This window comes from Eutrigla gurnardus (assembly GCF_963514095.1).
Source record: "Eutrigla gurnardus genome assembly, contig: SCAFFOLD_227, whole genome shotgun sequence".
Lineage (NCBI taxonomy): Eukaryota > Metazoa > Chordata > Actinopteri > Perciformes > Triglidae > Eutrigla > Eutrigla gurnardus.
In genome coordinates, this window is record NW_028155427.1 from 1 (window position 1) to 20,722 (window position 20,722).

A 20,722-nucleotide genomic window follows, 5' to 3' on the forward strand; every position below is an offset into this window, starting at 1 on the left:
CGGCTCGTTTTGTTGTCCAAGGTCTTGGAACACTTTGCACAGATGGCCTGCAGGAGGACAGGGAGATAAAAGAAGGTTCATTCTCCGTCCTTTCACCGCCGCATCGCGCCAAACAACCGTCGCTGTGCTCACCGCTCCGCAGGACTTGCAGTGGTGTTTGCGTTTGGTGAAATTGAAGCTCTCGTTGCAGCCTTTACACGTCTGCTTCTCTTTGTCCTTTTTCCTGGAACTCTTCTGGAAAAGAAGAAGAGAATTCACAGTGTGAAGGTTGTCCAGAGTGTTTCAGCAGACCTGAAGGAATCTTCAATCTCTGTCTTCTATCAGCCCCCCCCCCCCCCCCCCCCCCTCCATCTGACCCCGTCTTAAGCAGGGGTCAGATGGAGGATGTTATTGCTATTGTGAGTAAATCCATTTTATACAGATAACACAAGACCTTTATGTCCATATAGGTTAAAACCTTTAATCCTTCAAGCTCATTTATACTCCAACTATTCTGAGGTGCTGCATTTTCAAATATTCTGTTTTACTTTAAAGCCTCAGTGGTTTACCTACAGGTGTTTTCACTTAATCTTCCTGATTAAAAGGCCTGTTCTCGGGGCTCATTCGCCGAAATCAGCCGGGTGGAATGTACTCATGTGTGGGGGTTTGGGTTGGAAACATAAGCTGCAGGAGTTAGCACGACTGCCGTGTTATTAGTTGTATACAGAATTTGATTAAACATTGTCCTCAAACCCTTCTCTGCTGTTTCTATTATTAGTTGATTGTGAAAAATTGGATTTAAAAAAAAGTTGCAATACAATAAAATATAAACAAACAATATTTAGTGGGAAGTCGCTCAACATCCGATCTGATCTCTGCAGAAGAATTAACATCTCCTTGTTAATACCTTATTTTCTCTAATACACATAAAATACCTTTTTCCAGGCGGCAACCTCCGGTTCTGAAAAGTGAAGCCAATTGCATTCTTTGAATAACAGCCAGCAGGGGGCGACTCCTTTATCTGACTGAATAGAAGTCTATGAGAGAATGATCCTTACTTGTTCCACTTGATTTATTATCTCAGTAAACATGAGTTTAATGTATTAAATTCTCTAGTTTCAAGTCTTCTTCAATCCAGCACGATGTTCATTTAGTACATTATGTTCCATTTAGAGTTAAATAGACGATAAAACAACTTCACCGTGTGTTTTCAGTTCATTAAAACATCACTTCTGGTTGCTAAGAAATGACAAAAATGCTGATCTGGACGCTTTGCATCGTCCACATTTCAGCTCGTCGGAAAAGCACGGGTTTGACTGATGTGCCAATTAGAACAGTCATTCTTCATGTGGGTGCGCTTGTTCTGGTACTGTGTGTGCTGAATCACGGTCAAAGCTACTGGGTCACCAAATGGGAATTAGCCATTGTTAACTGAATGAGTTAGACCTACTATGTCGGGGCAAAGGGCCGACACGCCTGCTGTTGTTTCCTGACGTACAGTACGTACTCGTCACGATGAGTCTCAACGCCAACGCTTTAAACTGCAACGAAGCCTAAAAATAACTTTATTCTATCCAAGGGTTGTCGTTTTTTTTGCCTGAGAAGACACTAATCCTGAAATAAATGCCGTCCTCTAACTGCTCAAAAAAGCTTTACGTGATTTTCAGGAGACAATTAAAAAAAAAAAAGGTACACCGCTTACACTGCAAATTTGAGTTTACAACCATTTAAGGTGACATTAAAAGGTGATAAATGTTATTTTCAGATTTGTTAATTCAACTGTGAAAGAATCGGCTTTGAGGGTATAACTTGATGAGTGTATGTGGGAGGGGTTTGTGGTAATTTGATTGACTGCAAGTAAGTTTGCTAGTAGTGGGTGCCCAGTTAAAAACATACTATAAACCGTAACCAGGCAACACCTGCATTGAATGAAAGGTATTATTTCATCTACATGCTGCATAAACAAATTAGAGCTTAAACAAGTCACTAATGACTAACACAGTGGGAGAAATTGGGGAAAAGACACGAATAATTACCACATAGGTGATTATTGTTATTATATAAAACCTGGTATCCCTATATAATAGTATCTTACCCGTTCATGCAGCCTTTCGCTGTCCGAGTCGTTGCACCAGGGACCCTGAGGAGAAAAACATGAACATACTGAGCAGCAGTAACACATCTCCACCACTAGGTGTCAGTCTCCACCTTCTGAATCAAGTCCTCTGGCTTTGTGTCAAGTTGACTTTTTGGCCAGCGTCCAGCTCCAGCCGGGGCCCCAAAGTGGGTCAAAGCAGATCCATAAGAGTTTTTGTATACACTTTGACTTGGCTTTCCCTATTAGGTCATGAGAGAGATCTAGACGAGGAGACTCGCCGACGCTACGTGTTCAACTGTCAGGGGATGGAAAGAAAGAGCTTCTTTATGTGTGTGTGTGTGTGTGTGTGTGTGTGTGTGTGTGTGTGTGATACAGCCACGTCCATAGATGGGAGAGCTGCTCTGGCAGACAAAGGCCAGACTATGACGAGACTTGTGTGCGTGGCGTACCCACCGGCCTCCACGTGATTCACCGCACGGGATGACCTCGCTAATTGACTGATCAATGAAGTGAGTGATGGAGAGTGAGACTGACCGGTGACTCGGGGGCGTGGTCATCTTCCCTGGAGAAGGAGCTGTTGAAGGCCTTATTGAACGTCTCGCTGTTTTGTTTGTGCCGTTCGATCGTGGCCAGGATCACCTGAGAGTCAGAAAAGATTACGAGGACGGAGCAGGGAAAAAAGAGAAGGGATGGATTATTGATCGGACACATATTTTGAATTTCTCGTATGTACAGGACATGACAGTAAATTACAGCATGATCTTATTCATGAAAAATAGAAGATGAAGTGATGTAGAAAACTTTCCTTTCCCTATACCTTTTTTTTTGTGTCTTTTTCCAAGTTTACACTTCACTGTGCAGTGCTTTTGAGAACACATCCTCTATTAATTCTTAGCATTTCTCTCATGCTTGCAGACTAAATAAAAAAAACTCCTCTTTAATACGCCCACACACCCTCCTCCTCTTCCAGTCTGCAAAAATGTTTTAATCAGCTTTGCTCTGCTGTAATGTGCTAAATGGGCAATAATGAGGACTTCATTGCAGACTATCATTTCCACACATACCAAATGAGTGTAGGGAGGAAGTCTTTGCTAATTCCATCCTCTAATAAAGCAGAACTACCAAAAGTATGCATGATAGACATATGAGCGTACTTAGTAAACACGTGTGTGAAACTTGCCTGAATCCAATCTTCTTTCTCCTCCGCTGTCCTGCAAAGCAAATAAAAGCTCATGAGATCAATCTTATATAAATAATAATTATCTGAACCAGTTTGGTTTGTTGGCTAGGCAGGTAGCAACTGCAGCTGTGTAAAGATAGACCAGTTAGTCTGTCTATTTACAGCAGCAGCTAGTTGGTAACAGCTAACAGGAGCTAACTGGCTAACAGGAGCCTACTGGCTAACAGGAGCTAACTGGCTAACAGGAGCCTACTGGCTAACAAGAGCTAACTGGCTAACAGGAGCTAACTGGCTAACAGGAGCCTACTGGCTTACAGGAGCTAACTGGCTAACAGGAGCCTACTGGCTAACAGGAGCTAACTGGCTAACAGGAGCTAACTGGCTATATTTGGTAGCAATTATTCAGCTTGCTGGACATTATACTTATCTAGCTAACGTTAGCTAGCTGGCTATGGTAGCACTTACATGATACCTATCTAGCTAAAGTTAGCTAACTAGCCATATGTGGTAGCATTTATTCTGCTTGTTGTAGGCTACGTGATACATATCTAGCTAACGTTAGCGCACTGGCTATATATGGTAGCATTTATTCAGCTTGCTGGACATACCTATCTAGTTAGCTGACTGGCTATGGTGGTTTAAGAGGTTCCACATCTAAGTAACAAGCCAGCTTTAATAGTGGCAGTTAAATGGATGATTCTTAGAGTTACACTGTCATGAAAAGTGATATTGTGGAATAAAAGTCACATTACAAAAGAAAACGTGGCATTAATTAGTTTTACTGGGGGATAAAATAGGCCTATCATATTTCTCATTGTATTTTGCTACTATATGATCTGTTCTTTCTAATTTCTTTTAAAGAGACTGAAATTATTTTTGATTTTTATACGGTGTACTTAATTTATTATTTATCATTATTATTTATGTAAGTGCTGAACACTTTAACAGCGAACGTCGTTTCATACAGAAACGGCACATTTTCAAATGGCACTTCTGTCTGCTGTTCTTTCCTCTTTCTTGCCAGTTGATCCGAATGTCTTTACCTGGCTTGCAGCTCCAGTGAACGCTGCTTGCCGATGATGGCAAACGTGTGAGGAAGGTTCTGCTTCACGTTCGCCTGCACCTGAGGTCAAGAAACGAGAGAAAATTGCAGCCACCGGAATAAATAAAAAGGCCGATGTAGGGGGGGGAGCAAAATGAGAAAGCAGCACTGCACCTCCATGCCGGCGATGTCGATCCTCTCTCTGACACTGAACTTCTGTCCCATCAGTCTGAGTTTAGGCACGCAGTAAAGCACCATGTTGTTGAACTACAACGGGAATGGATGGATGTATTTAACAAGAAATACAGAGAACGAGGCATATATCATGGAGTTTAACCCTTCGTTCCCCTCACCAGGTAGAGGTATCGGTCTTGTGCTGTTCCGTTTTTGGCTGACATCTTCTTGATATGTCCTTCTTTGATGAGCTCATTGGCCGGGTTCACGATGTCCTCCTCACCGCCGAGCCTTTCGTAAACCTCCAGCAGCTTGTGCATCTTTTCCTGAGAACACAGGAGGTAACAGGACGATTAGAAAAGCAATGAGGACACTTGGGGAGTGAGAAGTCATTCATTCGTAGGGGTATTCAAGGCATTTATCGATTCAAACACATTCGTCTGCTTTAATTAGGATGTGAGAAATACGAGCCAGACGGAGGAAAAGAAGAGATGAAGAGGATGAGTTGTTAAAACGTCACTCAGGCTTCCGCAAACTGTGAAACCCGAAGGCAGGAAATGGCAAACTTCCTGTCTGTACTCAACGGCGCTCACTCCCTCAGACACACTTTGCAACGTTGCCGACTGACAGCATCAGCAACTCTTCGATTGAGTAACACGGCGGCTGGTTGTCATGCGGCGAAAGACTGTCGAAAAGACAAAACACAACAGTGTGATATAAAAGTCTTACCATTTTCCTGATTGCTGCGTTGGAGTGGTTCGCTGCGGTCGAGATCAGCTCCACAGCCTCTGAAACAACACACAAAAAACAAACGTAAGCAACGAGAGGATAAAACCTGGAACGATGACATCACGTTTGAGTAAAGCTGCAGAGAAATCAATCTCTTCTAAAGTGCTTGTTGCTCATTGAAAAATAAGATGTCACTCTTGCTGTATTCTATCAAATTTAACAGGATCAAAGGCTTAACATGAAACACTCGGCGTGCATTAGACGGGCTTTTAACCAGCAGGCAGCCCCCCCCGTGAGCACCTGAGTCAGCCATCTTAAATCACGGCTTGCGTAAACAGAAGAGACGCACGCAGCCGGCTGGGAGGAAACGAGGTCACAACAACCGTGATGAACTGCTCTGCAACCGGAGTGGATGAAGGGGAAAACCCTTCAATACCACGACGTGTTAATGCTCAGGTAAACGCAAAAACACACATGTGGGAGGACAGAGGATCAGGGTAGATGGATTGTTTTTTTCTAAGAGGGACACGGTGACCTGAGGTGCAGAGTGTAATCCGTCTCTAACAGGCAGAAGATGTAACTAAACACAGACGTCATGCTAACACAAGACTTCCTGCTTCTGGAGTCTTGTTACTTCATTTAAGTACCTAATGGAACGGATCGTCCTCGTCGTCACCCATCGACCCATTTGAGTCAGCATCGACCCAATAAACCTACCAAATTAACCTACTTTGGGATTTTACTTTGAAAAGAGTCTGCATGCGTGTAACAAGCGTTATCAGGGAATTTTATTTTGAAAGGACACAACTGACTTGCCATCCCTCCAGTTCGAAAAAAGTAAAAAAAAAAAAAAAAAAAGTGAGGCTAATTCTCAAGTGCCTTAAACTTGCATTCTTTCTAACATCCAGCAGGGGGCGACTCCTCTGATGCATCACAGAGAATCACTGGAAACAACGAAACCTTCTTTGTGCTTCCGCCACCTCTGATTATTGCATCACTTTGAGCTGAATGACAACACTCACATCTGCAATGGAAACAGTCCAAACAAGATGTATCTTATCTTCACCGGAACACCGTCATCGTGACGTTCCTTATCCTTCTATTCAGTTAAATACACAAGAATGACTTGTAAACTCTCTCAAGTCAATCAATCCACCGACGCACGTCTTTGATACGATGACATACGTGTGACATGTGAACATCTATGAACGGTGAAACTGAAAACAGGCTTGAGAGGAAGACAGAAAGCTGTGATTGAAAACGTCCAATTGTCTCACTCTCTGCGTCTTTCCGGTCCAGAGCGTCTTGGGGCAGCTTCTTCAGGTAGTCTTTGAGCAGCATCTCGTAGCGAGGGATCCTCTGGACCGGCTCCAGCATGTGATGCTGCAGCGTCAGGTTCCCGCACACGTCCTGTTTCTGTGGAAAAAAACGAAGATTCCAACGATTATGTCATGTTGAGATATGAGAGGTCACACATCCAGATCCAATCGAACAATAGAAAAGGAATCTAGTATACTACTAATAAGCACAGCTTTGTATTAGAAAAAGGGGAAATAAAACGCTTTGAAATCCTGCTAATTGACCCATCAGGCGACCCCTACCTGTATGTTCTGGACGACGCCCTTGAACTGCGAGGACCGCTGCGTCCAGGTGTTGACCAGGTCCATGGCCCGGTCGAAGTTCTTCACGTACTCCCCGTACATCTTCATGAACGGAGCCAGTTTCTGGAGGATGTCTCCGATCCGCGGGTTGGCGTCCCTGCAGCGAACACGGCAACGTTTTAATTGTATGGCCATTATGGAAAACTGAGTTTGGGAAAATATGAGTCTATATTGTAATGGATGAGACAGTTTTCTTTAATGTTATTTACAGTATTGTGTTCTGGAGCTGATCGGAAATCAAATGTTTATATGAAAAAAAAAGTTTTTCCTTTAGTTTCTCTCTGCTCCGGTTTTTTTTTCCTACAGTGGTCCTAATACGTCGTTGAAGCTTTCACAAACATGTTATTATATTATTATTAAATAAATGATTAATCCTCTATTGTTAGATGAATGTACATAAATCTACTTGTTGACGCCGTCGGTTTTTAATGGATGCAAAAGCTACAAGTCGCAGCTGAGAATCCTCCAAAACCTCTTTTCCGAGGTCAGTTGGTTAATTAAAGATTCAATTACCTCTTTCCTCCACATATTTTCCAGAAAGCACAGATGGACATTTAGGTTGCCAATAAAAGTTACATCACCGCGGATACGCGACAGGAAGCAGTGATGTCATTCTTCAGAAATAAAGTAGAAAACAAATCTCAAATATAAACCACCTTTGTGGTTGAGTGAACTCGTTTTTTGAGCCTTTAACAAGACTATAAATGTGTTGGAGCCACATTGTGTCAGGTGACTTCCCTAAACACAGCTCCCCAAGATGAGTCATTATCGACCCAGAGAAACAGAAAATGGGGATTAATTCTACCCCCAACCTGGCAACCCGACTGCAAACCCGACTGAAAACCCGACTAAAAGGCAGAGTTTTACTCATTTGATGTCTTTATTCTCTCACCATTCACCGGTGATGCGCGTCTTGAGCTCAGGCAGCAGGAACTTGTCGTGGAAGCAGTAGATGGAGGAGATGTTGGAGAAGATCCCCGTGATCACGTCCTGAGGGATCCCAGCCTCCGTGAGCTTAGTGCAAAATACCTGAAGAGGGACAGAAAGAGGAAACTCTCAACAGCTGTTTCCAAAAAACCTTCAAATCAGCCTCCTATTAAAGGAGCAGGCATGTAAACACAGTCGGAGAAGTTTCCGTGTTGTTTATCCGAGTAAACATTTCCTCCACATTCGGCTTCTTTAGTGTTATTCAGTACTGGAGATGGAGTCTCGGTCTCTAGGGGGGTCTCAGGACAAGGTTTTCAAAAGGTCTCGTCTCTAGGGGGGTCTCAGGACCAGGTTTTCAAAAGGTCTCGTCTCTAGGGGGGTCTTAGGACCAGGTTTTCAAAAGGTCTCATCTCTAGGGGGGTCTCAGGACCAGGTTTTCAAAAGGTCTCGTCTCTAGGGGGGTCTTAGGACCAGGTTTTCAAAAGGTCTCATCTCTAGGGGGGGTCTCAGGACCAGGTTTTCAAAAGGTCTCGGTCTCTAGGGGGTCTTAGGACCAGGTTTTCAAAAGGTCTCATCTCTAGGGGGGGTCTCAGGACCAGGTTTTCAAAAGGTCTCGGTCTCTAGGGGGGTCTCAGGACCAGGTTTTCAAAAGGTCTCGGTCTCTAGGGGGGTCTCAGGACCAGGTTTTCAAAAGGTCTTGTCTCTAGGGGGGTCTTAGGACCAGGTTTTCAAAAGGTCTCGGTCTCTAGGGGGTCTCAGGACCAGGTTTTCAAATAGGTTTTTGTTATTGTTCACACCCAGGAGAGGAAGCTGTGGTTGGCTGGGAGGAGATGTCAGTAACCCCCTCAAGGTGTTGGTCTCGGCCCTGACTTAAGGTTGCCGTGACAACAACACCGGTGACCGGTAGCTGCATATGAGTCAACCGAAACTCACGTGTCATTATGGGACACGCCTATAAAGGCTCAAATATAAATGAGGGATACATCACTGTGAGTTTACCTTTTCATGGTAAAACCATGGCTGACATTGAGGAATGTTTATTATTATAATGGAATAATTAAAAATAATTTCGTAATTGCAGCTTGTTTTATCCGAAACCAAAAAGATTTTCAACTTACGAGGATGTAAAAATCAGCAAATTGTCAAATTGTTTTTGTTGTCGCATCCCTCCTGATGCCAAAAATGCATTTTGTTGCCCAACCTTTGTGTTGCTCGTCTACAGGTTCCTGCATGTTTACATGCTTTTATGTTGAAAAACCTCCAAAAACCTGTCTGTTTTAATGTGTTGCAACAGAATTGCGTTGCTAGGCAACGGCTCGGTTGCACGATTCCTGTCCGCGCCGACGTCATTCACATTCACTGCAACCGGACGAGTAGTGGTTAGCATGACTCAGCATGTGGAAGTCGTTAAGTGACTCTGGAGGAACTTGTTATCAGAGATTCACCTCGATGATGTCACAATGATGATGTCATCAGGGTTATCTCGGCTCGGAGACTAAATCCGGTAACAGAAAAGCTGCGTGTCACAAAATGGAAGTTGTGCAGGTTGAACTTCATGTTTACCATCACACCTAACGGAAGATATTATGGGATGCACGATGGCCGATGACCGGGAACTAAAGGTTGGGACGTCAGGAACTAAAGTATACTTTGTATAATAAAACATAAAATATAAAATAGTAGCGGTTCAGGTTCAGTGAAATCAAACTTAATGATCTCCCATCACCTTTTTGCTTCCCCACAGCAAAAAGGAGAGACAGGATCGTTTCCATGGCAACGAGTGTCGTGCAAAAGTGCTGCGACACAAAAACAGGAAGTTCGCCCGTGAGGCTTCTCTGCCCCCAGGAGCGAAACGCACCGCATCGGTCTGGTGACACGAAGCCAACAAAGAGGAAGAGGACTCGAACCGCCGGCAGGAAACTCAAACACGAGTAAACAAGAAGCTGAAATTAGGATGAAATAATATAGAAATATCTGTTTATACAAGTTTCAGTCGCACGCAATCAGCGACACTGCCAGCTAGAGGCCGCCAAATCCTATAAACTGTTTCAAAATTATTATTTTTATTCAAGTAATTGTACGGAAATGTAAATACTGTATGGTTGTTGATGAAAACTAAATAACAATTTAAAATAAAAAGTTTAACTTTTTATTAAATAATAATAATTTTTCAAGCAAAAGTTACCAAAAAAAAAAAAGAAGTAAAAAATACTAGCTCCAGCTACTTTTTGTTTTTAAAGATACTAAACGGAACATCTTTGGGTTTTGACTATTAATCGGATCAAACAAGGAATTCATATCCGTCTTCTTGCACTTTGGGATGTTGTTATGACCGTTATTGATTATTTCCTGATTTAAGACACCAAATGACGAATAGATTAAACGAGAAAATAATCTTAAAATTGGATCCTTGAGGGAAGTTTAGCTCAGTGTGACCTCGATATGACCTCGCATCCTTTACTGGCAGCGATCGATAGAAAAGAGTAAAAAAAACAACAACAAAAACTCAAATATAATATTATATTTTATAATATATGATGCAGAATTCTCATCGACTCCAACAAAACAGTGAAATCTTTGAGTCCAAACTGTTTTTAAAGAGATTTCTAATCGTCAACCCAGTTAGGAACACACACACACACACACACACACACACACACACACACACACACACACACACACACACACACACACACACACACACACACACACACCACAATATGTGCAGCTTTATACATACACGGTTCAGGTTTGTATTTATGCTGCACATGTATAAATATAAACACACACACACACACACACACACACACACTCACACTCACACTCACATGACCGTGTTTACTGTGCTCTGAGTAATCCGGTCTACAGAGAAAGGGGGTTCTTGTCCGGCGGATCACACGGGGCCAGCTTTAATCCGGCTCAGCCCTGACCTCGAGCTCTGAGGCCGGTTTGAAATGTGGACCGGAGGGAAACAAACAAACAACGTCACCTGGTCCAGGAGGTTCAGTCTCTTGACGTAGGCCTCTTCGGTGTGGAGGAGCTCTTTGGCGATGTTCAGGAGGTTCTGGGTCTCAGAGCCCTGACGGACAGACGGACGGACACCAGGGATTACATGTGAAAACAGAGACACAAACATGAGAACAGATAGAAAAGCTTATGTGACTAAAACACCAAGACTTTAAAACAGATTCAAACAGGGTTTCCCTGCAGGGCCACAGACCCAGAACCACTTACTTCTCCTTCCTGGAGAACTACTCCTAAATATGATGATGCATTTAAGGTCGGTGCTTAAATGGTCATTAATATGTGGAGTCTGCAGTAGTTTAAATGTAAAATATATGTATATATATGTATATATATATGTTGTTGTTGTTCAATCAAGACTGAAGACTTTTCTGTTTGCTGCTGCCTTTCAGGAAACAGTTCATGAACTTCTTATCCTGCACTGTAACGTCTATTACTTTGATATTCTTGTTTTTATTTGCTCGGTTTAGTTTTTTCTAATCATTTTTCCAATGCTTTTAATATTTTATGTAAAGCACTTTGAATTTGTTGAAAGGTGCTGTGCAAATAAAATGTCCTTGTTGTTTGGGACAAATTAATAAATAATAATAAAAGTACACAAAAACATCCACAACGATCGGGGAAACATGCAAACATGAGCTTATTTAATGAAACACATTTCTACTGATGATGTCACTAAAGGTCAGGTATCATAGATTAGTGTTTAATATTATTAACGGTGTTTCACACAGACGGTTATCACGTATTAACCCAACAAGCCTTTAAGGACAGAATATTAAAAGATGGCTCTCAGCCAACAAACACGTCCTCATAAATACACTAAAACAACTGATTATTGTTGTTTTTTAGGAAACAATAAAGGAGCAACTTGATGATGCAACAGTGTTGCTCGTTGATGACCTTTTAAAGGCAACAATGTAGCTCTATAATAAAGAGAAATAAGCTCAATCTATAGTTAGCAGGATGAATTCATTGGTGTTTTTGTTTCATTTCTTGAGAATAAATAAACATATATTCTACTTTAATTCTCAGGGCTGAACCGTCAGCAGCATCCGGAGCAGATTTCTATAAACGACGTTCACAGACTTCTATTGTAGTCGGCGGTTCAGTTCAGTGTATGAAGCCGAGAAAAACTTTATTTAGCCCAAGTAGTGAAAACGAAGACGGGTCTCTTCCTCTCGTTATCATCACTGAACATGAGATATGATGTCTGATGACGCAAAAAAAAAAAAAAAAAAACCCAGATTCGGCCTCTTCACCTCCTGCGACGCAAACACGAACCCACATCCTCTGTGAGAAGCTCGCCATCATGCAGCCGCCGGCGTGACAGCTGTGGGACGCACACGCAGAAACAACACAGCACACCCTTCCTCTGCTCAGCAGGTCTGGGATCAGGAAGCGCTGCGCAGCAAAGATACCTGTTTTTCCCCCAGAAGGCCGAGGGGCGCGGACGCTGGCGTGTGACATTTACATGAGCTTTGAGTGGCTTTTACAGCATTAAAACAGAAACCGCCATATGTGTACGTGTATATGTTTATATATGTATAAGCATATATATGTATGTATGTATCTATATGTACATATATAATAAGGTTAATGTAATTATTATTATTTATTATTATTACTGGTATTTATTTCTCATATTTTTTTTATTTATTTATTTTTAAAAAGACAAGAAAATGATGTATATATGTTATATGTATAATGTACTCTAATTTCAATTTCTATAAAAATTTGAATGAAAAAGAAAACGTTACATGATGTAAATGTAAATATACATCATGTTTCTATCATAGTAATAATACTAATATGTTTATTTGATACAGCACCTTTTACAGACAAACTTCACGTGATAAAAACGGTGCAATAAGACCAAAAGAGTCAAATAAGCAGAATGAATAATGAATAATAAATATTGTTGGAAATAAGAAGCTCTAGAAACGTTTTCTTTGGTAAACTTGATGCTTTTACATCAGAACTGTGTCTCCTAAAGAGGACAGCAGTGGTGTTTATGATCGATATATATAAAGTCAGACTGAAGGACAAACCTGGAAACTTTAGCTCAGCTGTGTGCAGAGATATATTTATCCCTTTATCTTGCAGCATCACAAGCTCCCGTTACGCCTTTCCGTTCAGGTATCTGTCCTTTTATGTGACATCAGAGCTGCTTTCATGCACAAGTATTCTTTGAAACTGAGATAATAATAATCATTTTGTCCTCTTCCACTACAAGAAAGGCAGTCTGACTGTCTGAGATGAAGATGAGGCTTTTAAAATTCCTCAAAAATCAAGACGTAACATGAAATGCACCTTTAAATGCGTGTTGCCATGGTGATGGATCGATGGCGAGCTACTCACCCTGTGGGCCTCCGAGTGTGCGTCGGTCAGATAACCCGTCTGCGTGTCCGTCAGCGAGTGGATCTCGCCGCTGCTGCCCTCGTCCAGGTCGCTGTCCTCGTCCTGCGTCGAGTCCCGCTTGTTGTCGAGGGCAACGCAGCAGGACACGCTCTCCGTCTCCGTGACGCTGTCGTAGTGGTCCTCCTCGTCGATGGCGTCCTCGTTGGGGAACGCCTCGCCCTCTGCGGCACACGACGGGCTGTCGATGCCGCTGTCCCTGTTGGGGATCTTCCCGTTCTGCTCCAACGAGGAGTCCGGATTGTCCAGGAGCTCGTGGGAGGAGCCGTCCACCTCCTCCTCCTCCTCCTGCCCCACGTCGTCAAGGCAACCGATGTGATGCGCGATGTCACAGTCGTCCAGCGGCGCATCGTCCGAGCCGTCGATGTGCACGGAGGCCAGGCGGGAGAGTTCGGACGCGGGGGAGGAGGAGTCTCCCGCCGCGGCCTTGGCGGCGTCTTGGCCGCAGGGGGAAGTGATGTCAGACGCAGTGTCCATTCTCAGGCACAGGTGCAGCTGGGACCGTGGGAGCACCCCCAGGATGGGGACCCTGGGGACAAAAAACACATCACATCTACACCAGAACTACAAAATAAGAGTCCGAGGAGCACCAGGACTACAAAATAAGAGTCCAAGGAGCATCAGAACTACTAATTAAGAGTCAGACGAACACCGGAACTACAAAATAAGAGTCCGGGGAGCACCAGGACTACAAAATAAGAGTCCAAGGAGCATCAGAACTACTAATTAAGAGTCAGACGAACACCGGAACTACAAAATAAGAGTCCGGGGAGCACGAGGAAGGTCTCACCTTGAATTCTCGAACCTCTCGATGAGCAGCCCCACCTTCTGGGCCTCCTTCTGGGCTCCCGAGCTGGGAGGGGTCAGACCGGGCTTGGGTTTGGGCGGAGGAGGGGGAGCCGGCAGAGGCCTGGAGGGCGGCGGGGGGATCCTCTTGGGCTTCTTGTCTTGCCCGAGGGCGAGCAGGTGCGATGGTTTAGGGGGCACTACAGAGATCCAGGAGCAAGAACAGAGCAGAGCAGAGGAGACGCAATGAGGCTGCAGATAAACTAATAAAGAGCATCACGTATAAATCCAAGTGAGAAAACCTCCATGGCTGAGAACACGCGTGATCCCGTTTGTTTCCTCGGTTTAAAAAAAGACAAAAACTCCAAAAGGGAACAAATAGAGTCCGAGATGAATAAAATACAGAATAGCAGCGATGCAGAGGGAGAAGAGTGAGCTGCAGCTCGCTGCTAACTTCCTCGTTGCAGAACAGGATGCTGAGATGAGTGTGTGTGTGTGTGTGTGTGTGTGTCATCGCGGTTCCAGTTAGATAGAAAAAAAAAACATCAGAGAGAAGAAAAGGAATGACAAAGCTGTCTTTAAAATGCAAACAGGGCTTATTCATGCCTGCACGCCACGGGCCGACGATTTCACCGTCTAGTCGGGCGCTTTTGCATATATTTGTATATTATTTCAGAAATCTAAATGTCTGAAACCCGAGGCCATGTGATGATGTGTTGTGTTGTTCATTCGAGCACTTCCTCTGTGTGTGTGTGTGTGTGTCACTGACAGAAATAAAAAGAAAGAGGTTGAGGAGAATATAACATGTTTAAACGAGGGGACCGGTCCTGTTTTCTCCTAGTTTATAACTGAGGAGGAGCTTTACTGGGAACCTGTTGAAGGATTCACCTTGCAGTATGAGTGGAGAAGCTCAACCACACTGTCCTCAGCTCACCCCGCCCAGTGGAAAAATACACCTTATAATTACAATCCACGACTAATTATTATTATTAATACTGGTCTTCCATTTTGATTAAAGGGTATTCTGTACCTGACACAGTACTTTTACTTTTAAAAGCCTATTTATAACCCCAGTAGTTCATTTAGATATTTGTTTTATTCTAGTAGCAGCCCATCCTGAGAGAAACAGGAACTCGATCACTGAAACTACAAATCAGGACCGAAACAACGAGAAGAGAAACTACAGATGTTTCCATATCCACATCTTTGTAAAGTGTATATTTCTTAGCAAATATAAACACGTCATCTTTTTATAAGTACATTTTAACAAGTTGCTTTGGATAAAAGCGTAAATGCTCCCCTTTGTTTAGTTTATTTGTTGATGATAATCATGATCCCCGGGTATTATTCTATTATTATAGAGTGAAATAATGAGGATTCTCTCTGTAATCCTGCAGCGTTGATAGCTGTGAGCCACTTAAGGTGATGTCATGTCTTTTAATGACCACCACTTAGGAGCTGCTGGCCTGCTTTAGAGCAGCATCTGTTACCGTGGCGACCTACTGGGCTGTGTGAGTGATGCCGTGCAGACACGGTTCTGGTCTCGCTGAACCTTTTCTGTTAAAAGTCAAACGTGGTCTTGGAAAGGGGGTCTGCGGTAGTTTACCTTGAGGTTTCTGTGCGGTCGGCGGTCTGGGCGAGGTGGAGGGCTGGGTCCGGGGTCTGACGGCAGGCCTGTCGTGACATGGTGCGGGGGTCGGACCTTTCTTCACCAGCCGCGGAGAACACAGGTAGTCCACCGATCCTCCACACTGGTACTGCAGAGGGGAGGCAGGCAGGTCTGGAAGGGAAGGAAAGAAGATATCAGGTATCGATTGACAATGAGAGTCTTCTAAATACCGAGCCAGCGCGATCCTGCAAACCGCTGTAGGTGGACGACCTTGAGCCCCAGTGTTGTGTTTCAGGAGGTCGCAGAGAAGCTCTGCGGCATCGATCAGGACTCCAGGCCCGAGGCGGCCGGACTGTCAGCCGCGTATTGGTTTCCCTCAAACACTCTCGGATCGGCCCGGATCTGATGGACTGAATCTAATCTTCCCAGTCTGTAAATAGACTCCAGTGAAGCTGCATCACATCAGACACACATCTCCATCGGACTACTGAGTCCCTTCAGAACCTGGTTCTGGTTTCATCAGTCTGACCTTTACTGTGAGGATCCCAGATTCAAAGAGTTTATCATCACATTAAAGAAACATGTTTCCCTGTACAACGAATGTTCTCATCTATTTTTGGCCTTTGGGCCACCTAGTGGTTGTAATGTATATAATGTATAAGGTTTGTCTTTTCTTGTTTTATTTGTTTGCCTGTTATGTACATTTTTGTATTGATATTTTTTCTTTTTTAAAAATGTTTATTACTTATTTACTTACATATTATTATGATTTTTTCTGTCATTTCTCTGTTATTATGTAGTGATTGTGTTAAATGTTGGGACCCCCCTCGAAAACTAAATCTCAATGGGTTTAAAAAAATTTCAACAATGAAATTCTTCAATTGTTTGTCCACAGAATGCCGAACAATGTAAAAAAGTATAAAATAGATAAATAGTACAAATCAGAGCAATGTGACAATAAAACAAACATATTACGTAAATGTAGATGTAGGAGGATCTAAAAATACACAGAAAACAAGCACTTAGCTGATTTAAAACCTCAATCCTGCAATAAATTACATTTTATCACAGTTGATATGGCAATAAAATGTATACATAGACTGTATTGTCACTAGAACTGCGCCCCAGTTGGAGTAACGTGTACTTGTTGGGGATACTTTCTTGGTTTTGGTGCATTAGAGATGATTTAACGCCACCAGAAGGATGAATTTAAATGAAATGGCCGTGCTGGTGGTAATAAAGCAGCATGTCTGCCGGCGCGACAGTGTGATTCAATGATGCGTCTCAACAATGGAGCCACTGTGATGAATCAGCCACGCCAGCTATATCAGGCGTTCAGCTACACAGACTAACTCTTGTTGGTCCACTTGTGATGAACGGAGCTCAGAAAAAATCTTCCAGTTAGAGGAAGTGATTAAAAAAGGAAAAGTGGTGTGAAAACAGAAAGGAGGTGAGAATTCTGCATCAAACGGCTTCGAACAGAAGAAGAACCGGTTTAAACCTGCATTTTATTTCCATTCATAGACAGGTAGATTAGTTTGGGGGTAAAAAATACAAACTGAAAATGATGAACCATATAGGACACAGTCCAACTCACTCTTAAAGGCACAGTGTGCAGCATTTAGCCTCATCTAGCAGCGTGGAGGACATCATTACCGTAATGACACTACATAAGGAGCAAACGGAATTCTGGTGGTAATGCGGTTCCACACAGAACTAGGGTGACCTTCAGGTCACATAAAAACAAATAGACAGAGACAGGTTCTCTCTAGAGCCGCTGCTTGATTGGTCCGTTCTGGGTTACCGTAGAAACATGGCGAAATGTGAAAAGGACCCACTTCCTGTTTATATATAAAGGTTTATTCTAAGGTAATGAAAACACAGTTTCACTTACATAGTTTTGAATATTAAATTCAATGTATTGCTTATAGAGTCACTGAAATACTACACACAGCACCTAAAGCTAATTACATAAAAATATAATATATAATTTCACAGAGAATCTGATTACTTTGCACCAAAGTTCTTAATTAAATAAGAAAATACTCTTCATTGGGCAAGTAAATAATTCACACAAGGGAATAAAAAAAAATCATGTGGTTATATCTATATCCACAATATTGTGATATATATCGTAATGATTACATCTTGATAGAATTTTGTCCATAAATTCACAGCGGGAGAAAATGCGAGATAGAGGTCATGATATAAAGGATAGAGGTCATGATATAAAGGATAGAGGTCATGATATAAAGGATAGAGGTCATGATATAAAGGATAGAGGTCATGATATAAACGATAGAGGTCATGATATAAACGACAGTCGGCTGCAGACACAGAACGGTACAAGTGCAGTCGTGGGGAGATAAAGTCAGTGTTTGCAACAATAACAACTCTTTGCACGTGTCCGTTCTCTGCCAGCTGCTCTCTGATCAGAACAAAGTGACGTCCCGACAGTAGATTATGTTAATAACTATGCAAGTCCGTCCCTTCAGGCTCACGGATTCATTCTAGTCACCCCAACTCTCTCTCTTCCAGCCCCCCCCCCCCCCCCCCCGGCACATTTAATTTGGTGTTCCTCAGCCGTGCTGCCGGCAGACGGGGAGAAGAGAAATCAAGTCAGTAATGAGTCCTGTAACGCTGTCGGACCCCCGCGGTTCCCTGCAGGCGATCTGCTTCCCACCATCTCTGCATCACGGTGGAAGGGGGGGGGGGGGGGCTCTTATCTCTGAGATCATAGTTTTTTTATGAGTGATTTTTGATATTGGGAGCCCCCTCCCAGACTTGAGGGTTCGAGTCAGAGGAAAACGCTTGACCTATTATAGCGGGCATGAAAACCCCCCCGAACTCTGTGACCCGAGACCGGCTGGTGGTCTCTCCTGGGAAAAACAAACAGCGGTGGAACACATAGGGGGGGCAGCCGGTACCTATGGAAACCTGGTGTAGCCATGGTTACCTGAGGGTTTAAAAAAAAAAAAACCCTGGCCCTCATACGAAAAACTGCCTCACACCAAACAGGAAACTTGACGACGCAGCAGAAAAGAGAGAGAGAGAGAGAGAGAGAGAGAGACTACGTTCTTTCTTCTTCTTATGTTAAAAAACACAAAGAACTCGTCATCGTCGTTCACCAGAGAGAAATGAACAAATACTACAAATAACAGCAGAATTAGAAGAGAAGACAGAGCTGAGTTAGTTACCTCCGACTGTTCACAGATCCAAAGTCCAAAGGACGAGTGGAAAAAAAAAACTCAAGATCAAAACAAATCCTGCCCTCCTCGTGAGACGAGTCTTTGTGGCAAACGAAAACACACACACACACACACACACACACACACACCCTAAAAAACGACTTCAGAGCTAAGTCTACACTGTGCCAACACACACACACGTGGTCACGAAGCTGCACCTGTCTGTTCACCTGTCAAACCTGATCCAGGCCCCGCCCCCTCCGGGGCCAAAGGGACGTGCAGGTGAGTCACCGCGGAGCTAGAGCTTCACCTGTTAACACACACAGTTCCCCGGTTCTCCCAAAGCCTGACCCTTAAACCAGAACCAGGTCTGAAGGTGGACTTCGGCCTCTGAGGGATCCGGATTCATATTCTAAGTGTGTGATTTTAAAGGAGTTTAAAAAAAAACACTCAGGAGAAGACTAATCTGAGCTCATTACCTCCCCGTCGCTCGGCTCCAGACGACAATTACACATCCGAGGAAGGTTACCATGGCGACCCCCCCCCCCCCCCCCCCCCCAGTTTTATTTCGTGGCCTGAACATCCCTCACACGAGGAGGCCATCACCTCGTTCTGGGCCGTGATGTAACTCAGGAGACGGGAGGACTGTGGGTCGTACCTGAAAGACTGCATTGTGTTTCTGAAAGGCTGCTGTGTACCTCACACACACACACACACACACACACACACACACACTCTCTCTCTCACACACACACACACACTCACACACACACACACACACACACACACACACACACACACACACACACACACACACTCTCTCTCTCACACACACACACACACACACACACACACACACACACACACACACACTCTCTCTCTCTCTCTCACACACACACACACACACACACACACACACACACACACACACACACACACACACACACACACACTGGAGTATTCTTCCAGGTATTTGACATTTTCTTAGAAATGTTCAGACACTTTCACCTTCTGCATGTTTTGTTGGAGGGAACACAGCGTTCGTTCCAGGATGCTTTTTTATTCAGGAAACAGCTGAAAAAGTCTACAAATATAACATAATTACACTAAAATTAGCACGGTTGCCTTACGCATGGGATGATCCATCACAATTATCCTGCCGAAGTAATACAATTCACAATATTATCCAGAAAATCATCAAAATATGTTTAAAACTCAAAAACAAATATCTTTTATTGATTTTGTTCTAAAAATCAATGAATAATTATGATAAAAACAATTATGATGATCGCCTCTGATAGGTCATTAGTAGGTTCTTCATTAAAAAGTAGATTTTCATTTCAATTAATAAACAGTATTCTGCATTCTAGAGAAAAAAAAGTGCGACCTGGAACCAATTAGGCAATATTTAAAAATGTTTAATCAAACATGAAGCTGCTTCCTTAACATTATATTCTTCATTAATAACCCATATTTTGCTAATCTGACACAGGAACATTTTTTCCATTCCTTCTCTTTAAACACCCCAGAGATACACACTAAACAAATTGCAGCGACCTAGCCGGCTGTCAGTCACCGTCAGCCCCGAGGCCACCTCCCCCCACCACAGTCATTTATTACCCATAATCCCCCTGAGTACAGTGCTCTCGCCCCGGTGCCGTCTGGGAGACAGATCACTCAGATCTCCCAGTCAGTCAGGCAGCCAGTCAATCAGGTCCCCGACCAGCAAAACCACCGCCTGGTGACCGAGGCTTGCCTGACAACGCCGTTCCCGTCACCCCCCCCAACTCCCCCCCCCCCCCGGTTCCCCCGCCAAGACCGAGCAGCATCCCGATGACAGTCCTTCTGAGTGTGGCACCTCATTATTCCCACATCACCGTCACATTCAGTCTCTCTGTGCCCACGTTTAG

At 43.5% G+C, this 20,722-nt stretch overlaps 1 protein-coding gene across 1 annotated transcript; it reads right to left on the reverse strand.

Moving 5' to 3' along the window:
• Nucleotides 1–5: 5 nt before the first annotated feature.
• On the reverse strand, nt 6–19,484 carry LOC311010287 (FYVE, RhoGEF and PH domain-containing protein 3-like; the record flags this gene model as incomplete). The annotated part of the gene is made up of 17 exons (XM_084040829.1): nt 6–47; nt 133–234; nt 2,075–2,119; nt 2,612–2,716; nt 3,258–3,288; nt 4,301–4,380; nt 4,474–4,566; nt 4,653–4,799; nt 5,203–5,261; nt 6,480–6,618; nt 6,804–6,960; nt 7,756–7,892; nt 10,780–10,869; nt 13,173–13,758; nt 14,020–14,215; nt 15,622–15,795; nt 19,403–19,484. Coding segments are annotated over 17 exons (2,265 nt in total), but the record flags the coding sequence as incomplete, so codon positions are not given.
• Nucleotides 19,485–20,722: the final 1,238 nt, after the last annotated feature.